Here is a 21,643-nt window from a genome sequence, read left to right on the forward strand (position 1 = left end):
TTGTACTTTAGAATCCCATAAGAGAGAAGGAAACAATGTGGTTGTAAAAAATCAGAAAGGTGCGAGGGCCAGGAATGAACAATCCAGGTACTGGCGCGGTAAAAGAGAACATCTTTAGACCAAAACGAGAAATGAGAAGGGGATAATATCTTGTGATACGGTGCATGGCATGATACCGTGCTCCGAGCTTGCATGGTACGTCCGATCTACATGGACGGCGTGGGATCAGCTCACTTGTGTTTTTACACATACCTCCCTGTATATTTCCATTTTGCCTCCCAAAAAGCTACGCGCACTTGCAAAATCGTAACAGTTCTGCACGTCTCACTTTCTCAGCAACAAGTCTTCGGTCATGTCCGCTGCAGTTCATCAAGATGCAGCCCGGCTGGTAAAGCGAAGTATTTTAGTCCCATTAACCCAAGATAGAAAGATAGAAAGACCGAAACTCGCACTAACATTGAACGGTGCATAGTACACTGTTGCTCATACATTTAGCGGAAAAGTAATCGTATATTGTTAGATCAGGATGTATGGGTTAATCAGCACATGCATGCAGTAATTATATTTTTTACTAAATAACGAGGTAAGTAAGGGGGCGGCAGCGTTTTGGCTCCCGGGTGAACAACACCCCTTTTTTTTAAATGTTTTTGAAAAATTCCGAAAAACTTTGTAGATGATCGTGTTGGTGTCGCAAGCATTCTTGACAATTTTTTTGAGAAACGGAGCAGCGGTGTTTCGTCAGCGAAAAAACAAAATTAGGGTGACATTTGGTCTTCGATTCGTTTTTTCTTTTGCAGGCCAAAATGCTTAACCATTTTTCCTCACAATTTGCACGTGGCATTTGTATGGGACAAAGATCACAAAAAATGGATCATGCTAATCTTCTCTGTATTGTTCCAATTTTATCGGATATCCCCGAAGGGACAGTTGGCGTGCAAGCGTTTGCTTATAAGCTGGTTGTTTGTTTGCTCGCTACGCGTGGTGGGACTTTTTTTTGAGTAACCTCGCCGATTTTCTATTGATTCAAAGTAATGTTCATAGGTACAAGATGCGCGAGGTGGGACTAAATGTCGTGTATGTTGCTCACCGCAGCTGTGACGCCCTCGATGCGGCTATATCTCTCATGTGTCAAAACACGACTTAGAGGCATAACCGCATTGAAAGCAATGTCGCGAGTGAGGTAATCTTCACACAACCCATGTAATACATAAGGGAAAGAGATACATAGTTGGCTTACAATCGCCACTTCACACAATACATAAATAAAGCATTACATCATCCAGATACAATCAAGGTCCGACTACGGAACCAAAATAAAAGAAGACTACCCCAAATGCTACACAGATCCCCGATCGTCCCAACTGGGCTCCACTACTGATCAACTGGAAACGGAACAACGTAGCGAACACGATCTTCATCGAACTCCTCCTTGAGCTCGGTTGCGTCAACTGCACGGTATCAACGGCACCTGCAAGCTGGTTTTGGAAGTATCTGTGAGTCATGGGGACTCAACAATCTCACACCCTCGCGATCAAGACTATTTAAGCTTATAGGTAAGGTAATGGTATGAGGTGGAGCTGCAGCAAGCGACTATCATATATGGTGGCTAACATATGAAAATGAGAGCGAGAAGAGAAAGTAAAGCACGTTTGAGAAATCTATGATCAAGAAGTGATCCTAGAACAACCTACGTCAAACATAACTCCAACACCGTGTTCACTTTCCGGACTCCGCCGAGAAGAGACCATCACGGTTACACACGCGGTTGATGCATTTTATTTAAGATAAGTTTCAGGTTTTCTACAACCGGACATTAACAAATTCCCATCTGCCCATAACCGCGGGCACGACTTTCGAAAGTTCAAATCCCTGCAGGGGTGTCCCAACTTAGCCCATCACAAGCTCTCACGGTCAACGAAGGATATTCCTTCTTCCAAGACAATTCGATCAGACTCGGCATCCCGGTTACAAGACATCCTCAACAATGGTAAAACAAGTCCAGCAAAGCCGCCCGATGCGCCGACATCCTGATAGGAGCTGCACATATCTCGTTCTCAGGGCAACACTGGATGAGACATCCTACGAGTAAAACCAACCCTCAAGTTTTCCCGAGGTGGCCCCGCAGTCTACTCAGGTCGGACCAACACTTAGAGAAGCACTGGCCCGGGGGGTTAAAATAAAGATGACCCTTGAGTCCCCGAAACCCAAGGGAAAAGGCTAGGTTGTTAGTGCAAATGGTAAAACCAAGGTTGGGCCTTGCTGGAGGAGTTTTATTCAAAGCAAACTGTCAAGGGGTTCCCATTATAACCCAACCGTGTAAGGAACGCAAAATCAAGGAACATAACACCGGTATGATGGAAACTAGGGCGGCAAGAGTGGAACAAAACACCAGGCATAAGGCCGAGCCTTCCACCCTTTACCAAGTATATAGGTGCACTAAGATTAACAACATAATATTGTGATATCCCAACAAAGAACATGTTTCAACAAGGAACAAACTCCAATCTTCACCTGCAACTAGCAACGCTATAAGAGGGGCTGAGCAAAGCGGTAACATAGCCAAACAACGGTTTGCTAGGACATGGTGGGTTAGAGGTTTGACATGGCAATATGGGAGGCATGATAAGCAAGTGGTAGGTATCGTAGCATAGGCATAGCAAAAGAGCAAGCATCTAGCAAGCAAAGATAGAAGTGATTTCGAGGGTATGGTCATCTTGCCTGCAAAGTTCTTCGAGAAGACGAAAAGCTTGATCCTCGTAAACGTACTCAACGGGCTCCTCAATCACGTACTTGTCTCCTGGCTCTACCCAAAGCAAGAATACAAGCAAAGGGAGACACAATCAACCACGTGCAATGCACAATCAACATGATGCAAAACATGGCATGATATGCGGGACGCGATATGTGATGCATATGCAAGATTTGGAAATGAATGATTGAATATGTCCTCAACTTGGAAATCCAAGAATGCCACTAGAAAGAGGAGTTGATTTCAGTCGAAATCGATATAAGGATCACCGAAATCGGATGCACGGTTTGGAAATGGCAAGCAAAACAAATATGGCACCGGTCTGCGATAATCAGCACGACCACCTAAATGCATCAAAAACAACATGCTACAACAATCCAACATGACAACAAAATACATGGCAGGGATCCACTCAAGATGCTTGACAAAAGATGAACACTGAGCTACAGCTAATTCACTCATTAACAGGTTCAAACAAGCATGGCAAAAATGCAAATGATAACAGGTTTCAGACTTGGTGAAAATAACAAGTCAGGAATTTAACATCAGGAAGCAATGTTTAGAGCATGATAACTACATGCTACAGGAACACATCATGGCAAAGCAAAGCATGGCATGAAGCTACTCAAAGCATACAACAAAAGTCCCTTAGTGACCATGAGCCAAAAGGGATCAGAAAAAACAATTGCAAGCATGTGAACATAGCAAATAACGATAACAGATTCAGACTTAGTGAAAAACTGGAGCATGGCAAAACAGACATCAAGTAGGCATGTTTACGAGCTCGATGCACTCACTACGAGGCATTGCATGAAAAACTAAGCATACACCCAGCAAGTAGACATGGCATGGAAGCTATACATGGCAAGAACAACATCATAGCATGCATGGATCAACAACAACAAGCTCGGCAAAATTGCTAAACATGTTAACAATCTGCCAGGAACATTTTATAGCAAAAGTAGAGCTCGATTTAGTCAAGCTAGGGCGCTCCATAAATGCAAACAAAGACATGGATGGATAGAGTACCACAATATCTACAAAACATCCTTACTAATCATGCTCAAAAGATGCACGGATCACTCGGAATCAACATGAATATATGGCATAAAAATAAGGACAGGGCAGAGACTTAGAATATTTTTAAGTCCCTGAAATCAGCAACATTGAGTAAGCTACTTTGCATGCTTGTGCTAGTCACCACAAATATCACAAAAATACATGGCATACACCTATGTAAAGATGGCATGACATACTACAAAACACATGTAGAGCTCAAGATCATAGCATGCACACATTAATCATGGCAAAAATGACAAAAGTGCATATGCTAATAACAGATCTGCAACTAACATCACATAGCCCTCTTCCAACAGCATTTCGGGCATCAAGATGAGCTCAAATGAAAATGATGCAATGAGATGAAATGGAGTACTCGGCGAGACGAACATTTTGATATGCTACACGCACGAATCAGAGCAACGGGTGATGAGTTATGATGCGATGAAAATGCCAAAAAAATACTGGGGGGAAAGGACTTAGAGATATTTTACCCATCCAGATCTAGGGTTCTTGGCACGGATCTCGAGGTTGGTCGGATCCCTCGCTGGAGTTGGGCCGGAGACAGAGAAGAAGACGCCCGGGGAGGTGCAGGGGTGCGGGATCCAGCAGAGGAGGTCAGCGGGAGGCCGTGGCAGGTGCGGCGGCGAGCTCCCGGGCACCGGGCAGGGGCGGTGGGCGCGCTCGCCGGCCGGTGCGGTCTGCCGGTGTCGAGGGGCGGCGAGCCCGAGCCGGATCCGAACCAGGCGCGGGGAGGCGCGGTGGTGGCGGCGGAGCTCCTGTGGCGGAGCGGCGGCCGGTGGTGTATCCGGGGCGGCGATGAGGTGCCTCGGGTGGCGCGCGGCGCGATGACGAACGCCGGCGAGTCGGCGGGGGCTCCGGCGGAGTCCGGCAAAGGGCACGGCGGCGGTGCACAGACCGGCGACGCGGGCTCTCGCGGGTGCAGCACCGGGCCCCGATGGGCTTCGGCGGGCTTGCCCCGGGCCTGGGCGGGCCGCGGAGGAGAGAGAAGGCCGGCGGGGTGAGGTGGCAGCGCGGGATTCGCCGGGCCGACGGCTGGACATGTCCGGGCACGGTGGGGATTTCATCCGGCGGCGCGAGATCCGGAGCTAGGAGAGTCCAAATGAGGTGTGGTTTGCAGCCACGCGATCGTGATCGAACGACCTAGGTGATGGGAGAGGTTTAGGTGGGGTTTTGGGCCAGTTTGGAGGGGTGTTGGGCTGCAACACACACGAGGCATTTTCGGTCCCTCGGTTAACCGTTGGAGTATCAAACGAAGTCCAAATGGCACGAAACTTGACAAGCGGTCTACCGGTAGTAAACCAAGGCCGCATGACAAGTCTCGGTCCAGTCCTAAAATGTTTAATACCTGCACACGAAAAGAGGTAGAAAGGGACACCGGGTGACATAGGAGCGCCGGATTGCAAAACGGACAACGGGGAAAATGCTCGGATGCATGAGACGAACATGTATGCAAATGAAATGCACATGATGACATGATATGGCATGCATGACACGCAAGCAATGACAAGGCAGCGACAGCGAATAACTGGAATACATCTGGCACATCGGTCTCGGGGCGTTACAACACTCCATCGCGATGAGAGGATCTCGTCTCGAGATCTAGAATGGCACCGAAGGGAAAACGGAAGAGAAAAAGAAGAGGTAAAACTAAGTTGCTTCTTTGACAAACGAGTGAAACCATGAACCTTGAGATGTTGAATAATTGAAAGAAAGAATGCAACGAAGAAGAACAAAGTTGAAAACACTCCGGTAGGGAAGAGTAACAAGGAAGAACAAATTCGGGCAGCACCCCGATTGAAAAGTGATACAAGACTTGATAAGATGAAAAGAACTTGAGCAGAGGGCACGACACTCCGGTTGAAAGGATAAGCACGAAAAGAACATGATCTTTTGACAAAACGAGATGATGGGTGAATATAGCAACAATACAATGCCTCCGGGATGAATGAGAGGATGGAATGGAATGAACGGGGGAGAAAACAACATCTTCTTCCTCGAAAGAGCTTGACAAGCATCCTTAGGAGAAGGGTCGAACGGAGTAGTTGGGAAACCCACAACGAGAAGAGTAAGCTTACAGTGGGCTTAGGGGAAACTTCTCAAAACTGACGTGAAATTCTGCCACTATGGAAACAAAAGATTGGATTGATAACACCAAGGAGACGAGAAGATTATTTCACCGGAAGGATAAATGAAGAACTTGGGTCATTTATGAGTACCATAATAGCAACAATCCTTAGGGAAAGCTTTAGGTGAAATATAACCCAATATAAACTCCAATGAAGGGATTGATGGGTTTAAATATCTCATTCCAGACAACTTGTGAATCACGGAACACGACGGGAAATTATCACGAATGACATAACACCACCTCAAAGATAAGATAGGATGAATTGGACTTCATTATGCAAGATGAAGAATGCTTGAGCTCCTCTGAAAAGAATCTTGATGAACACTTCGAGAAGGAAATTAAATCCTTGATGAACCATCATGTAGAACCTTGATGAAGAACTCCGGTAACAAAAAGGACAACGAAAAGAAAGAGAAGTTTAAAACATAAAGTGAAACCTTGTAATGATTTAGATGGATCTCCGTGATGATGAGAGCTTGGAACTCCGGGAAAAGAAAAGATAAAGCATCTCGAACTGAGAATGTGATATGATGGACCACTCCGGAAAAAGAAATTGAATGAACTCGATGAAACAAGAATAAGAATTACATTATGCTTATCCTTCACCAATTCAAATTGATGACAAGCAATGGAATTGGCATACTACTTATTCTCGTAGAAAGGATTTAAGGTAGATATAGCGCAAACTTGAGAAGGTCTTCAACGAACCACCGGTATGATTGGAACAACGAATGGATTGATATGATAACAGCGGAAGAGAATCCTGGAAGAGCCACCATAAGAATTGAACAATGAATGAAGTAAAAGGATGAATCACCGGTAAGGATTAGCAAATGAACGAACATACATTAGAGAGTTAAGATACATGAGAACGAAGAGATCACGAACTGATAAGAGGATATTTGAAAGAAGCACCGGTAGGTTGGAGAATGATGACGAGAAACACCACCATGATAATTGATGAGACACCCCGGGAGAATGAAAGCGAAGAGGTTGAGCCAACAATGAAAAGAGTTTGAAAGATCTTGGGGAAAGACATTTGACTGATGATAATTCATTCTTACGTCAAACTTCGAAAAGAATTTTTGAGGAAAGCTCCGGGAGAATTAGAAGAGTCAGGTAAGATCCTGTAAAAAGACCTGTGGGTTAGGGCCCACTCAAAAGAAACACCGTTGAATGATTTAAAAGATAGATTGCGCCGGTTGAATTAAATGGCTTGACTGAGATAACATCCTCGAAAGATCTTGAACAACTGCAGAGTGTAAACACGAATCTTCTGAGCTATCTTCGGCACTCGGGAACAAATGAATAGCGAGAAATGAATGAATATGAGGTGCACCGGTATGAAAAACATTGAAACGAGTTAAAGGATATGATCAACACCAAAAGCTTGAATTGAATCCACCGGGGGTGAAAAGAATGAAGAATGACGAACTTGAAACTCCATTAGAATCTTCATGACAATCACCGGATAAGAATATTGGCGGAAAAGAATGGAGAGACTTCTCATCAATAAGATGATACTTGATTAAGAAATCTGAGTTCTCGAAGAAAAAAGGGTGGGTGGGCGGGAAAACAAAGACAATTTGGCACAAATGAAAAAAACACCATTGAGAATGCTTGAGTTGATCTTGCGGATGTTGAAAATGATGGGATCCACTTGAAGAGACGCACACCGGTTGAAAAAGGGTTGATATGAAAATCTCGATTATCATGAAGGATTGGTATTCACATCAGAGTATGAGAACACCGTTTAGGAAAGGTATGGAATCAACATTTGACTTCGAAGCAACTCGAATACCACAACTCAAAACAAAACAAAGGATTGGCTTGCAAAATAAGCTGGAACAAACATATGATAGAGATTTCGTCCGAAGTTTTCGTGGTGGGGCCTACACGGGCTCGATCGTACAGCACCATCATGTACAAGGCAGTGCACATGACATACGAAGTGTCCCCGAGTCAGCATAGCCAAGGACTCTTTAAGACACAACGAGACCACTGTAAAACCAACCGTGGATAGGCGGACCACTAGACGTCGAACCCCAATTTCATATCATACATCTGTCGAAAAGATATCCTAAGAGCTACTTGAATTCCCACTTATAAACTCTCGAAACTTTTCGGTTATGCAATCAGGTGTTGGGAATACAGGGGAAGCATAATATCTCACCCAAAAACAATTCCTACATCCAGCTGTATCCATCCTTCAACGCATAACCAAGAAACCTTCGGAAATCATTTACCTCAACCTTAGAAAAGCATCCGTTATACGAGTTATGGCAATACTCCCGAACTCCCGCCCGGTACTGGGTGGCGTCGAGGTTATATCACCAACAACTGCATAAAAGAGATTTTCGATGTCGGCGAACTCAGGTATTCCAGAACTGCAACGATAAAATTGTGACGACAACACCTCGGAGCTCAACTCCTCGGGACACTGCCACAACCCCTAAATGTCAGGAGGCACCAAGAACAATGTTCTCATCAGAAAACCATCGGAACGATTCCAAGATACCCGCGTGATCCTAATTTTTTTAGTGAAATTTGAGGAGGCAAGAGTCAAAACTCTACGTCAGGATGCCTCACCAGAGCGACGAAGGGACTGAGGAGTAAAAAGAATCCTACTCTCCGATATATATATATATATATATATATATATATATATAATCCTAAATGACTCAAAACATTTTTTCGAGACTCAACAACGCCAGCGATTCAATCAAGCAGAGGCTCCTAAGGTTGGGGAAGGCTCTGATACCAACTTGTAACGCCCTCGATGCGGCTATATCTCCCACGTATCGAAGCACGACTTAGAGGCATAACCGCATTGAAAGCAATGTCGCAAGTGAGGTAATCTTCACACAACCCATGTAATACATAAGGGAAAGAGATACATAGTTGGCTTACAATCGCCACTTCACACAATACATAAATAAAGCATTACATCATCCAGATACAATCAAGGTCCGACTACGGAACCAAAATAAAAGAAGACTCCCAAATGCTACACAGATCCCCGATCGTCCCAACTCGGCCCCACTACTGATCACTGGAAACGGAACAACATAGCGAACACAATCTTCATCGAGCTCCTCCTTGAGCTTGGTTGCGTCACCTGCACGGTATCAACGGCACCTGCAAGCTGGTTGTGGAAGTATCTGTCAGTCACGGGGACTCAGCAATCTCACACCCTCGTGATCAAGACAATTTAAGCTTATAGGTAGGGTAAAAGGTATGAGGTGGAGCTGCAGCAAGCGACTAGCATATATGGTGGCTAACATACGCAAATGAGAGCGAGAAGAGAAGGCAAAGCACGTTCGAGAAATCTATGATCAAGAAGTGATCCTAGAACAACCTACGTCAAACATAACTCCAACACCGTGTTCACTTCTCGGACCCCGCCGAGAAGAGACCATCACGGTTACACACGCGGTTGATGCATTTTATTTAAGATAAGTTTCAGGTTTTCTACAACCGGACATTAACAAATTCCCATCTGCCCATAACCGCGGGCATGACTTTCGAAAGTTCAAATCCCTGCAGGGGTGTCCCAACTTAGCCCATCACAAGCTCTCATGGTCAACGAAGGATATTCCTTCTCCCAAGACAATCCGATCAGACTCGGCATCCCGGTTACAAGACATCCTTGACAATGGTAAAACAAGTCCAGCAAAGCCGCCCGATGCGCTGACATCCTGATAGGAGCTGCACATATCTCGTTCTCAGGGCAACACCGGATGAGACATCCTACGAGTAAAACCAACCCTCAAGTTTCCCCGAGGTGGCCCCGCAGTCTACTCAGATCGGACCAACACTTAGAGAAGCACTGGCCCGGGGGGGTTAAAATAAAGATGACCCTTGAGTCCGTGAAACCCAAGGGAAAAGGCTAGGTTGTTAGTGCAAATGGTAAAACCAAGGTTGGGCCTTGCTGGAGGAGTTTTATTCAAAGCGAATTATCAAGGGGTTCCCATTATAATCCAACCGTGTAAGGAACGCAAAATCAAGGAACATAACACCGGTATGACGGAAACTAGGGCGGAAAGAGTGGAACAAAACACCAGGCATAAGGCCGAGCCTTCCACCCTTTACCAAGTATATAGGTGCATTAAGATTAACAACATAATATTGTGATATCTCAACAAAGAACATGTTCCAACAAGGAACAAACTCCAATCTTCACCTGCAACTAGCAACGCTATAAGAGGGGCTGAGCAAAGCGGTAACATAGCCAAACAACGGTTTGCTAGGACATGGTGGGTTAGAGGTTTGACATGGCAATATGGGAGGCATGATAAGCAAGTGGTAGGTATCGTAGCATAGGCATAGCAAAAGAGCAAGCATCTAGCAAGCAAAGATAGAAGTGATTTCGAGGGTATGGTCATCTTGCCTGCAAAGTTCTCCGAGAAGACGAAAAGCTTGATCCTCGTAAACGTACTCGTCTCTCGGCTCTACCCAAAGCAAGAACACAAGCAAAGGGAGAGACAATCAACCACGTGCAATGCACAATCAACACGATGCAAAACATGGCATGATATGCGGGACGCGATATGTGATGCATATGCAAGATTTGGAAATGAATGATTAAACCTGGCCTCAACTTGGAAATCCAAGAGTGCCATTGGAAAGAGGAGTTGATTTCGGTTGAAATCGATATAAGAATCGCCGGAATCGGATGCACGGTTTGGAAATGACAAGCAAAACAAATATGGTACCAGTCTGCGATAATCAGCACAAGACCACCTAAATGCATCAAAAACAACATGCTACAGCAAATCCAACATGACAACAAAATACATGGCAGGGATCCACTCAAGATGCTTGACAAAAGATGAACACTGAGCTACGGCTAATTCACTCATTAACAGGTTCAAACAAGCATGGCAAAGTGCAAATGATAACAGGTTTCAGACTTGGTGAAAATAACAAGTCAGGAATTTAACATCAGGAAGCAATGTTTAGAGCATGATAACTACATGCTACAGGAATATATCATGGCAAAGCAAAGCATGGCATGAAGCTACTCAAAGCATACAACAAAAGTCCCTTAGTGACCATGAGCCAAAATGGATCGAAAAAAACAATTGCAAGCATGTGAACATAGCAAATAACGATAACAGATTCAGACTTAGTGAAAAACTGGAGCATGGCAAAACAAACATCAAGTAGGCATGTTTACGAGCTCGATGCACTCACTATGAGGCATTGCATGAAAACTAAGCATACACCCAGCAAGTAGACATGGAATGGAAGCTAGACACGGCAAGAACAACATCATAGCATCCATGGATGAACAACAACAAGCTCGGCAAAATTGCTAAACATGTTAACAATCTGCCAGGAACATTTTATAGCAAAAGTAGAGCTCGATTGAGTCAAGCTAGGGTGCTCCATAAATGCAAAAAAAGACATGGATGGATAGAGCACCACAATATCTATAAAACATCCTTACTGATCATGCTCAAAAGATGCACGGATCACTCGGAATCAACATAAACATATGGCATAAAAATAAGGACAGGGCAGAGACTTAGAATATTTTTAAGTCCCTGAAATCAGCAATATTAAGTAAGCTACTTTGCATGCTTGTGCTAGTCACCACAAAGATCACAAAAATATATGGTATATACCCCTGTAAAGATGGCATGGCATACTACAAAACACATGTAGAGCTCAAGATCATAGCATGCACACATTAATCATGGCAAAAATGACAAAAGTGCATATGCTGATAACAGATATGCAACTAACATCACATAGCCCTCTTCCAACAGCATTTCGGGCATCAAGATGAGCTCAAATGAAAATGATGCAATGAGATGAAATGGAGTACTCGACGAGACGAACATTTTGATATGCTACACGCACGAATCGGAGCAATGGGTGATGAGTTATGATGCGATGAAAATGCCAAAAAATACTGGGGGAAAAGGACTTAGAGATATTTTACCCATCCAGATCTAGGGTTCTTGGCACGGATCTCGAGGTTGGCCGGATCCCTCGCCAGAGTTGGGCCGGAGACAGAGAAGAAGACGCCCGGGGAGGTGCAGGGGTGCGGGATCCGGCGGAGGAGGTCGGCGGGAGGCCCTGGCAGGTGCGGCGGCGAGCTCCCGGGCACCGGGCAGGGGCGGCGGGCGCGCTCGCCGGCATCGAGGGGCGGCGAGCCCGAGCCAGATCCGAACCGGGCGCGGGGAGGCGTGGTGGTGGCGACGGAGCTCCTGCGACGGAGCGGCGGCCGGCGGTGCATCCGGGCCAGCGACGAGGTGCCTAGGGTGGCGCGCGGCGCGATGATGAATGCCGGCGAGTCGGCGGGGGCTCCGGCGGAGTCCGGCAAAGGGCGCGGCGGCGGCGCACACACCGGCGACGCGGGCTCTCGCGGGTGCGGCCCCGGGCCCCGATAGGCTTCGGTGGGCTTGCCCCGGGCCTGGGCGGGCCGTGGAGGAGAGAGAAGGCCGGCGGGGTGAGGTGGCAGCGCGGGATTCGTCGGGGCGGCGGCTGGACATGTCCGAGCGCGGTGGGGATTTCGTCTGGCGGCGCGAGGAGGACGAAGTTATGGTTTGCACCGCGAATATTTCGGAGGGGGTCATATATATATAGGTAGAGGGAGCTAGGAGAGTCCAAATGAGGTGTGATTTGCAGCCACGCGATCGTGATCGAACGGCCTAGGTGATGGGAGAGGTTTAGGTGGGGTTTTGGGCCACTTTGGAGGGGTGTTGGGCTGCAACACACATGAGACCTTTTCGGTCCCTCGGTTAACCGTTGGAGTATCAAACGAAGTCTAAATGGCATGAAACTTGACAGCCGGTCTACCGATAGTAAACCAAGGCCGCATGACAAGTCTCGGTCCAATCCGAAAACGTTTAACACCCGCACACGAAAAGAGGTAGAAAGGGACACCGGGTGACATAGGAACGCCGGATTGCAAAACGGACAACGGGAAAAATGCTCGGATGCATGATACGAACATGTATGCAAATGAAATGCACATGATGACATGATATGGCATGCATGACACGCAAGCAATGACAAGGCAGCGACAGCGAATAACTGGAAGACAACTGGCACATCGGTCTCGGGGCGTTACAGCAGCGCCCAAAAGCCAACTTCAGGTCCTCCGGTGCCCCAAGCAAAGAGCATGTTGGGCTTCTTTCTTGATGCGGCCCAAAGCTACCAGAGAGCCTCTTGGGCTTTTATCGTGGGTCTGAATTTATTTCAGGATTTTTGGCGATGCGCATTCAGTAGGAGGAGACGTTCCCGTCGAGGATGAGGTGCCTACGATGACTTCGTAAATTTTAAGATGATATGTTGGCTCAGTTTTTCGGAGGTGCTCATAGAGATAGGGTGTGCGTATGTGCATTCATAGAAGTGAGTGTATGTGCTTGTATATGAGCGCTTGTGTCTGTACTGATGTTCGAAAAAAAAACACTCCATAAGCCAAATCTAAAAAAACATACTCCATGAACCTCATCATCGAAAAGAAAAAAAAATGCCCTAAAAATAAAAAATTAAAAAACTACTCGCATGCGCAGTTATACGTAATTGCTAGCCTTTCTAAGAAAGCTATACTAAAAACAAGAGCTATACTTGCTAACGCCTCGTGAAATGCCTGGTTACTGGTAAGCAATGCGTAACGTGTACATGCTCTTCACAAAAACATAAAACAAAATACGTGTACATGCTCAAGTTGTAACTACTAGCAAAAGAGTTCGTGCATTGCAATGAAACAGAAAACATAACAGACGCTCTTAACTCAACAACCATCACTTAAGACCACAATAGGTCCATCTTTTTTATTTTTGTGAGGCATCATATTTGTGTTGCCGCTTATTCTCTTTCTCATCCTCGCCGGTGATGGCCTCGGTATTCACGCAAAACAACAAAAAACGTGTGTTGAATATGGTTAATCCTAAGGCGTCTCTCTCTCCCTCTCTCCTCCCTCTCCCCCCTCTCTCTCTCGCTCGCTTTCTCTCACTTTCGCGATGAGAAATCTATTGTTTTTCCCTACGATATTTTTCAGAGGTATGCATGTGTATCGATGTTTTCTTTTCCCTATATGGTTATAGCGGGGTGTTTATTTGCAATCTGGATCACCGTCGGTATGAAAAAAAGGATCTTGCGCTATGAATTTTAAATTTGCTTCCATAACAATATTTTAAAAATATTTAACAGGTAAAATTAACATCATATTTAGATTCCACACATTTTTCTAATAAAATTTCATATATAATATGTTAAAATCAAAGTTACGGTTTAAAAGATACAGATAATTTAGAAAATCATTTGGTTTGACTCAAATATATTTAAAAATACTTAACAGATAAAAATAATCTCATATTCATATTCTACATATTTTTCTAATCAAATTTCATATATAATATGTTCAAATCGGAGTTATGGTTTAAAAGATATGGATGATTTTAAAAAGTATTTGATTGACTTAAATATGATCCGCGGATGAATTACCTAAAATATCAGGGGGGTTCGAAAAATGTAAAATAACGGTTCGGGTGTGATTTAAATCCGGACGACGGGTTGATCTCAAAAAAAGATAGGGACTTTTGCGTAAAATACGAAAATAACGATTTGTTTTAACTTAAAACATGACTGCGGGTTGAATTCTCTGAAATAAAAGGACTTTTTAAAAAAATGTTATGACGGACGAAAAAAACCTAGTTTGCTTTATTATTAGATAAAGATAAATATTAAAATTGTGTGACGTACGACATGACAAGGTTTTCTATGTACCAGGTTTTTAAGAGGTGAACATATTTCATTTAGGACCCCGATAACTCCCGACTGTTGGGAGACTCACATCCCAAACGAGTCGTTCGCTAAGGGTAAGTGATCCATTCCATTTGGTGGGAGAGACCCCAGCGCGAACCCTGTGGCACTACGAGCCTTTTTAAATGGGCCTCCCCTCAACCAAATGCCATCATTAATCCAGAAAAAAGACATTAAAAATGCCCAGTTTCCTCTGGGCTACTTTCAAGCCTTATTAAATCCAGAATTTGGACTTGATTTTTATTACAATTTCTTTTTTAGTTACCAGAATGTGTAATGAACTGCCATCATGTTCAAATGTATCAGAACTTGATGAAAAAAATATTTGGCATGTGATGTCCATGTAAATTGCCGTGGTATACAAAAAGAAATTACCACGCTTTATTCCACAAATTTATCATGTTTCAAAAAATAATGTAGAAACAAACAGAATTTATTATAGTTGCCATGGTTGAAACAATAAAAATGTCATGGCTGCAGGAAGTTACATGATATAATTTTGCTATGGTCTAAAAATACAAAAAAAAAATAGCCATTGTTCAAACAAGAAGAAAATAATTGCCATGGTTGAAAAGAAATCTACCATGGTGCAAACAATAAAGTTGCCACGGTTCATTTTTTTGCCATGTATGAAATATGAATTTACCATGGTCGAAACAATAAAATTCCATGGTCATAGAAACAATTTTCCATGGTCCATGATATAATTTTGCCATGCTCTAAAATAAATAAAAAACATCCATGGTCCAAACAAAAATAATAATTTCCTTGGTTGAAAAGGAAATATGCCATGGTGCAAACAATAAAGTTGCCATGATTAACAAAAAATGTTGCCATGGTTCAAACAATAAGAATGCCATGGTCGTAGAAATAATTTTTTCATGGTTAGGGAAGAAAATTTGCATTGGAAAATAAAATAAAAATTTTCATGTATTTTAATTGGAATGTGGGAATAAAAATGTTTGAACTTGCCATGCCAACACATCTTAAAGTTGCCATGGAAAGCATTATATGGCGTGTGAAAGACTCATAACTTGTCCGGGAAACACAACTTAATTTGCCATGGCAAAAACACATCTTAAATTGGCATGGCAAATATATATTTTTTGGTTTCATGTCAAAACACACCGTAAAAAGCATCTAAACTTGCCATGGCAACATATCTTAATTGCCATGGCAAGTGTTAAATTGGCGTGTGAATCGAACTCCAAATTGCCATGGCAAAACACATCTTAAATTGCCAAGGTAAAAAAGTGTTTTTTTTATTTTCATGTGAAAACACACCGTAAAAAAAAATCTAAACTTGCCATGGCAACATATCTTAAAATTTGCATGGCAAGTATTCGTTGGCGTGTGATAGTGTATTTTAGTTTCACGTCAAAACACACCATAAAAATCATCTAAACTTGACATGGCAACATATCTTAAAAGTTGCCATGGCAAGTGTTAATTGGCATGTGAATGAACTCGAAATTGTCATGGCAAATAGTGTATGTTAGTTTCATGTCAAAGCACACCGTAAAAAACATCTAAATTTTCTATGGCAGGGACGGAGGTGTGAATCGATGAAATGGGTGTGTGTGGGGGTGTTTTTACATGAAATTTTGATTTTCAATCTTGGAAAGGGCCATGACTCCCGCTCGCCCTCCCCCCTCCCCAAACCCACTAAGCCCCGTCACTAGTTGTATCCCTCCTCACGAAGTCATGCATGCCACACATGTTTGTCAAAATGCCTCAAAACCGCTAGGTTGCTACAAATTATTTTGATTTTGAGGTGCAAAAATAATGTGATAGAGGCTAAGGTGTCCCGATGTTTCGATGAGATGGTGGCTATCGTTTTCTGTGGGAGTCGACCTTCACGATCCGACTACGAACGTGGGAGACGTCGCGCCTTAGCAATCGCTAAACCAACTTCCGAGGGTTATTGACCACGCCGAAGCACGATCAACCTGACCACGAGGGTCTGTTTCCTGCGAGCAAACGAAGAACAAGCAAGAAACTGAGATTGCAATCGGGATATTGCGAATATAAGATGAAAGATTTATTGATCAAGGTGGGGTTCTGTGACATCTTGGTCTGGTCGTTGGACACAAACGAAGTACGCGAAGTTGCAGCTATGGCGAACTTTTAATCTAAACAAAACCCAAAGTCTAAACGACGCCCTAAGGGCTGTATATATGGAGGAAGAGGGGGGAATTTCGTGGCCCTTGAGGGTGGGGTCCGAAACCAACCCTAACTCTTGTTTTCCCACACATACGGACTCTAAAAATAGCCTATACTTAAGTATTTCGAAATTACATGGGCCTGGCCCATTAATAAGGTGACGCAGCACCTAGAATAGCCTATGGACGAATATTATGAAGTGTCATCTTGTATATCTCGTCCAAGGCTTCATGCACTCCTTATGGCGGCTTCAAAGTCCTGAAATCATCACTTGTAACTCCATTCTTGATCCCCTTGCGCATGCCATCAACTCCATGTGTGTTCTTGCTCCAATGTTCATCCTTCTCCAAGCTAGGCCCTTCACTTGTAAGCAAAACAAATGTATCCAATTTAGGCAGCATCATAATCTCATGAATATTAGAATCATTACCAAGAAACGAAAGTACCTGGTAATTTAACTGGCGTGCGCAAGCTCTAGTAATTGGTCCAGTATATGTAACAGTAGGGGCTGTGGGTGTAACAATGGTATTGATGTCCTCATCATAATGTTTCATAAATACATGTCTTTTAGTTTCTACGCAGCAACGCACGAGGATAATTAAATATCTTAACACGAGCAGAGAATGTATCGGAGACAATGTGGGACGTCGAGATGACACGGTGGATTATACTCCCTTCGTCCGGAATTAGTTATCGCTCAAATGGATGTATCTAGTGTATACATCCATTTGAGCGACAAGTAATTCTGGACGAAGGAAGTATTATTTAAGGAAAAAAGTACAAAAAAATATCATGATCTAGGACAGCTGTCCTCGCTCTATGAAAAGACCATAAGAAAACTTAGAAGTACATCTCATCCCACAAGACAATACTTATAAATTGGATCCGCCACCACTCGCTTCGTCGTTCTACCATCTTCGAGGAGAGAGCGAAAATAAGAAGAGTAGCAATTGTGTCGCCCACATAGGCCTATAGATGTAAACCCCTTGTTGATGTTGCCGCAGTAGCCGCCTGCCGTGTATGATGGGACATGGGGACGGTGCCAAATCGACGGGGTGCGAGCCTCGATTTATGTCGATAGTCAAGCTAGTGTCACCGGCGAGAACTCGTGACCTAGTCCGTGATCGCCCGTGCGTGGGAACAACTTGCACAAAAGACGATGCCGCCAACGGCAAGCAAAAAACCAAACCAACACCAGCCAATGTGGAAGCACACGTCCGACGATGACACTGGCCCAAAGGCTTCTAGACGTCATTGACCATGTCGCCAAGATAGGGTTGAAGCTGGGGCGCCGTTATTTAAAGCAACGTCACCACCTCCATCCGAACAACGTCATCATGGAACCAAAACCTAATCCAAACAACATACCAAACACGTAAAACTAAGGTTCCCCCTCTCTCGCCGCTGGTGAAGCAGATAGAGGGGAGGGAAACCACCGACCTTGACAACGGGAGGAGGTAGAGATTCGGAGAGGGGAGGGATTTGAGGGTACCGGCTAGGTGAGAGTTGAGATGGATTGCTGCTCCTCTTGTGCTTTGATGCTTTTATGAGTTTTCTTAGGGGTTGTGTCCTGCTTAGAGAAACGAGGCGACAGTGGCTCTGTGAAGATGGAATAAGGTACTCCCCGCCTAGCTCCCGTCCCAGTGGTGCTTCTAGCGTCATCGGAGGGCATGTGGTGGTTTGTCTCCGGTGGATCTCGCGGGATTCGGTCGACATTTGTCTTCGGTGGATACACATGGATTCGGTATTTGTTTGTGTGTCTACAGGTGGAGTCCTTCTGATCTAAATTTCTCTTCAACGGCGGCGGTTGCTGTTCTGATTCGCTGGTCTTATAGGACCTTAGCACGATAACTTCCTGACTGTCTACTAGTACAATAAGTTTTGCCTGGCTCTAGTGAGGAAGGGGCGACGACGACGGCGTTCCTCTAACTCACTTCAGTATTTGTAGTCGTCGCTAGGTGTTCTACGGATTTAAATATAATTTTTATTATTTTGATGATGAAAAAAAGATTCTGCAGAAAATGAAGAGAAAAAAACGAAAAATAGAATACCCGCTTCTCCTGCCTTCAGCCACTGTGCGTCTGTGCCCCACCTGGATCCCTCCACCGCCGTCACACGGACACGCCTGCACCACCCATCCGAATCCCGCATCTCTTCCTTCTCTTTCAGCGTGCCACCGCCCGACGTCGTCACTGCGCAAGAAGCATCTCGCCGTCCTGTTGCTTTCTGCGACTGCGCGAGCGATGGCCGTCGCCCAGGCCGCAGCGGTCGTCACGCCGGTGGTGGCCGGGGCGGCGCCATCCATCTCTCCGCGGCCGTCGTCCCGGGGACCGGCCGGAGCCGGAGGCGGGCTGGGGTGGCGCCGCCGGCCGAGGGGGAGCGCCCGCCGCGGCCTGGTCATCGCGGACGCGTTCGGCGGACAGTACGAAGACGGGTTCGGGGACGTGGAATTGGTACGTACGTACGGTGCGCTTGAATGGTCGCTCGACTAACTGGTATCCACATTAAGTCGGTGGGCGCGTACTGATTTGCGCAAAGAAAAGATTGATACGTATATATCAGAGTAGCAGTAGTTTCTGACGAAACGATAGTATTCATGTGTCTCCCCTTTTTCTTTCCGGGGAATATTCATGCGTATCCTCGAGAGCGCAATTGAACCTCTGAACTTGTTTCATATATTCTGTTTTTCGCGTGATTCCCATGAATATTTATAACGAGTAAAACCTTAACACGTTCGCTGATTCTTAGGTGTTTTTTTTGTTTCTAAAAACTAATTCAGATAGAACAGTGTACTATTAAGTCTAAAAAATTGCAATCTTTGAACATGCACTATTATAGTGCAGATTTTGGTTTGTGGGTTACATATGAAGCGACTTTGGACGTGAGAGCAGTTGGATGTTGATCCAAAGGCTTAGAAATATGAACGAGATTTTAAAAGATCCCAAGCAACTTTTAAAATTTACCGAGAAAAAGCAACTTATAAATAGACAATCCCTTTGAAGATAGAGAAAGTCCATGCAAAACATGAAAGCAAATTCAGACGGGGAAATGGCATCTTGCCAAAAATCATACAAGAGTGAGATACAGTCCATAGGAATATCGATGGCCTCATTTTCTTATCCAAAAAGCCTATATATGGAAAAGAAAGTAGGGTGTATCAAAATCCTACAAGATTCTTATGGGAGTTATCTGATCCAAATAGGCCCTTCGAAAGATGGCTTGGATATCCTTTCAAACCAGGCAGCTTAGGTGTAGGCCGTCCCCTCCGTGGTTTGTATCACTATGTCTACGCCATATTTTTCGATAGCCGTCCCCTTTGACATGTCTCCATTTGCAGGAAATCATGAATTACTTCACTTACAAGGCCACACAGACGGTTCTCTATCAGTTGTATGAGATGAATCCGCCGGCATACACTTGGCTTTATAAGTAAGATCTTTTCTCCTTGGCCTCTTGCATGCAAATGGGTTTCCCTGTTGGACAGTTCGAATACTTCAAAATATTTTTTCAAATATTATACTTGTCCTTTGTCAGTTATCTTGTCGTCAATGACGCAAAAGAGGGTATACATTTCCTGCGAGCACTCTCGAAGGTATCATCTTCGTCTCTTGCTCCCCGAGGCTACCGAAACGAAAAACGAGGAAATACAACAGTGCGTTCCTGATCATTTCTTAACCTGTTACGTACATGTATACCAGGAGAGGCAAGACCTGGCAGAGAGGGTGATGGTCACGCGCCTTCACTTATACGGCAGATGGATCAAGGTAAATGCAGGCAGAGAGCCATTTCACCGGTTCTAAGATAAGCATAGGATGCAAAATGCAGAAGAAAAATATTTACCTCTGTTTTTTTTTTCATATGATCAGAAATGCGACCATACGAAAATGTATGAGAGGATTTCGCATGAGAACTTGGAGCTCATGCGTGAGAGGCTAATGGAAACAGTGGTGTGGCCAACTGATGACACGAACTCCAGCGACAAGCAAGATTGACGGTTACATATTGAGTAGGATAAGACTGCTTCACTCGACAATGTACTACACGTGGCAGAATCCCTGCAGATTTTGAGTGTCGATTTGGGTTACTCATTTGTGGATATAACCCTGCATGAATAGAATAGTCGGTGTACATTCTATCGTAGGGGTTTGTGTGAATGTCACTTAATGATTTTTGTCCTGTGAACTCGAAAAAAATATCACAACGTGTGATAATTTTGTTTGTTCATGTTTGACAGTGTGCCTGTGTTCTCTATACTAAGATTTGTATTGAGCATTCAAAAAATATCAGAACGTGCGACATTTTGTTTGCTCATGTTTGACAGTGCCTGTTTTCTCTATACTAAGATTTGTATTGAGCATTCAAAAAATATCAGAACGTGCGGACATTTTGTTTGCTCATGTTTGACAGTGTGCCTGTGTTCTCTATACTAGGATTTGTATTGAGCATTCGGGTTTACTGAACTTCCTTCTCTCTTCCTTTTTTTTACTCTTGGGGATGCACAGCATGAGATTGCTCGATTTAACTAAATATGAAGAAAACAACACGTCATGATCAAGATTGCTAAGGGTAAACGTCATGTCGAAGAGAGCCTTCCTTCAGGCCGAATGTCTGAACCCAGTCGGACGAAGCCTGCCACATATACTATACTTATACAATAACAATACCTGTTGCAATCCGCTGAACCAAGCGGCCGTAATAGCTTCCTGTCTTCGACCATCGGAACAACATTTGGGCGGAGA

The 21,643-nt window shown here is 44.3% G+C and overlaps 1 protein-coding gene and 1 pseudogene across 1 annotated transcript; one reads left to right on the forward strand and one right to left on the reverse strand.

Annotated features, from left to right (window-relative positions):
• Positions 1 to 868: 868 nt before the first annotated feature.
• On the reverse strand, positions 869 to 925 carry LOC123038386 (uncharacterized; annotated as a pseudogene).
• An 18,060-nt stretch (positions 926 to 18,985) lies between these two features.
• Positions 18,986 to 21,128, forward strand: LOC123188203 (chaperonin-like RbcX protein 2, chloroplastic). Its single transcript, XM_044600241.1, has 5 exons — positions 18,986 to 19,357; positions 20,242 to 20,333; positions 20,439 to 20,496; positions 20,603 to 20,668; positions 20,771 to 21,128. The coding sequence occupies exons 1-5, from the start codon at positions 19,148 to 19,150 to the stop codon at positions 20,894 to 20,896; spliced, it is 552 nt and encodes a 183-aa protein (XP_044456176.1). The 5' UTR covers positions 18,986 to 19,147; the 3' UTR covers positions 20,897 to 21,128.
• Positions 21,129 to 21,643: the final 515 nt, after the last annotated feature.

This window comes from Triticum aestivum, chromosome 2A, assembly GCF_018294505.1.
Source record: "Triticum aestivum cultivar Chinese Spring chromosome 2A, IWGSC CS RefSeq v2.1, whole genome shotgun sequence".
In the NCBI taxonomy this organism is placed as follows: Eukaryota; Viridiplantae; Streptophyta; class Magnoliopsida; order Poales; family Poaceae; genus Triticum; species Triticum aestivum.

Bases quoted from the DNA above. Each gene is read 5' to 3' on its own strand.
- LOC123188203 (XM_044600241.1), top strand. From the start codon at position 19,148: ATGGCCGTCGCCCAGGCCGCAGCGGTCGTCACGCCGGTGGTGGCCGGG. The intron at 20,497-20,602 runs GTATCATCTTCG...CATGTATACCAG, and splicing joins TCCTGCGAGCACTCTCGAAG to GAGAGGCAAGACCTGGCAGA. The intron at 20,669-20,770 runs GTAAATGCAGGC...TCATATGATCAG, and splicing joins TATACGGCAGATGGATCAAG to AAATGCGACCATACGAAAAT.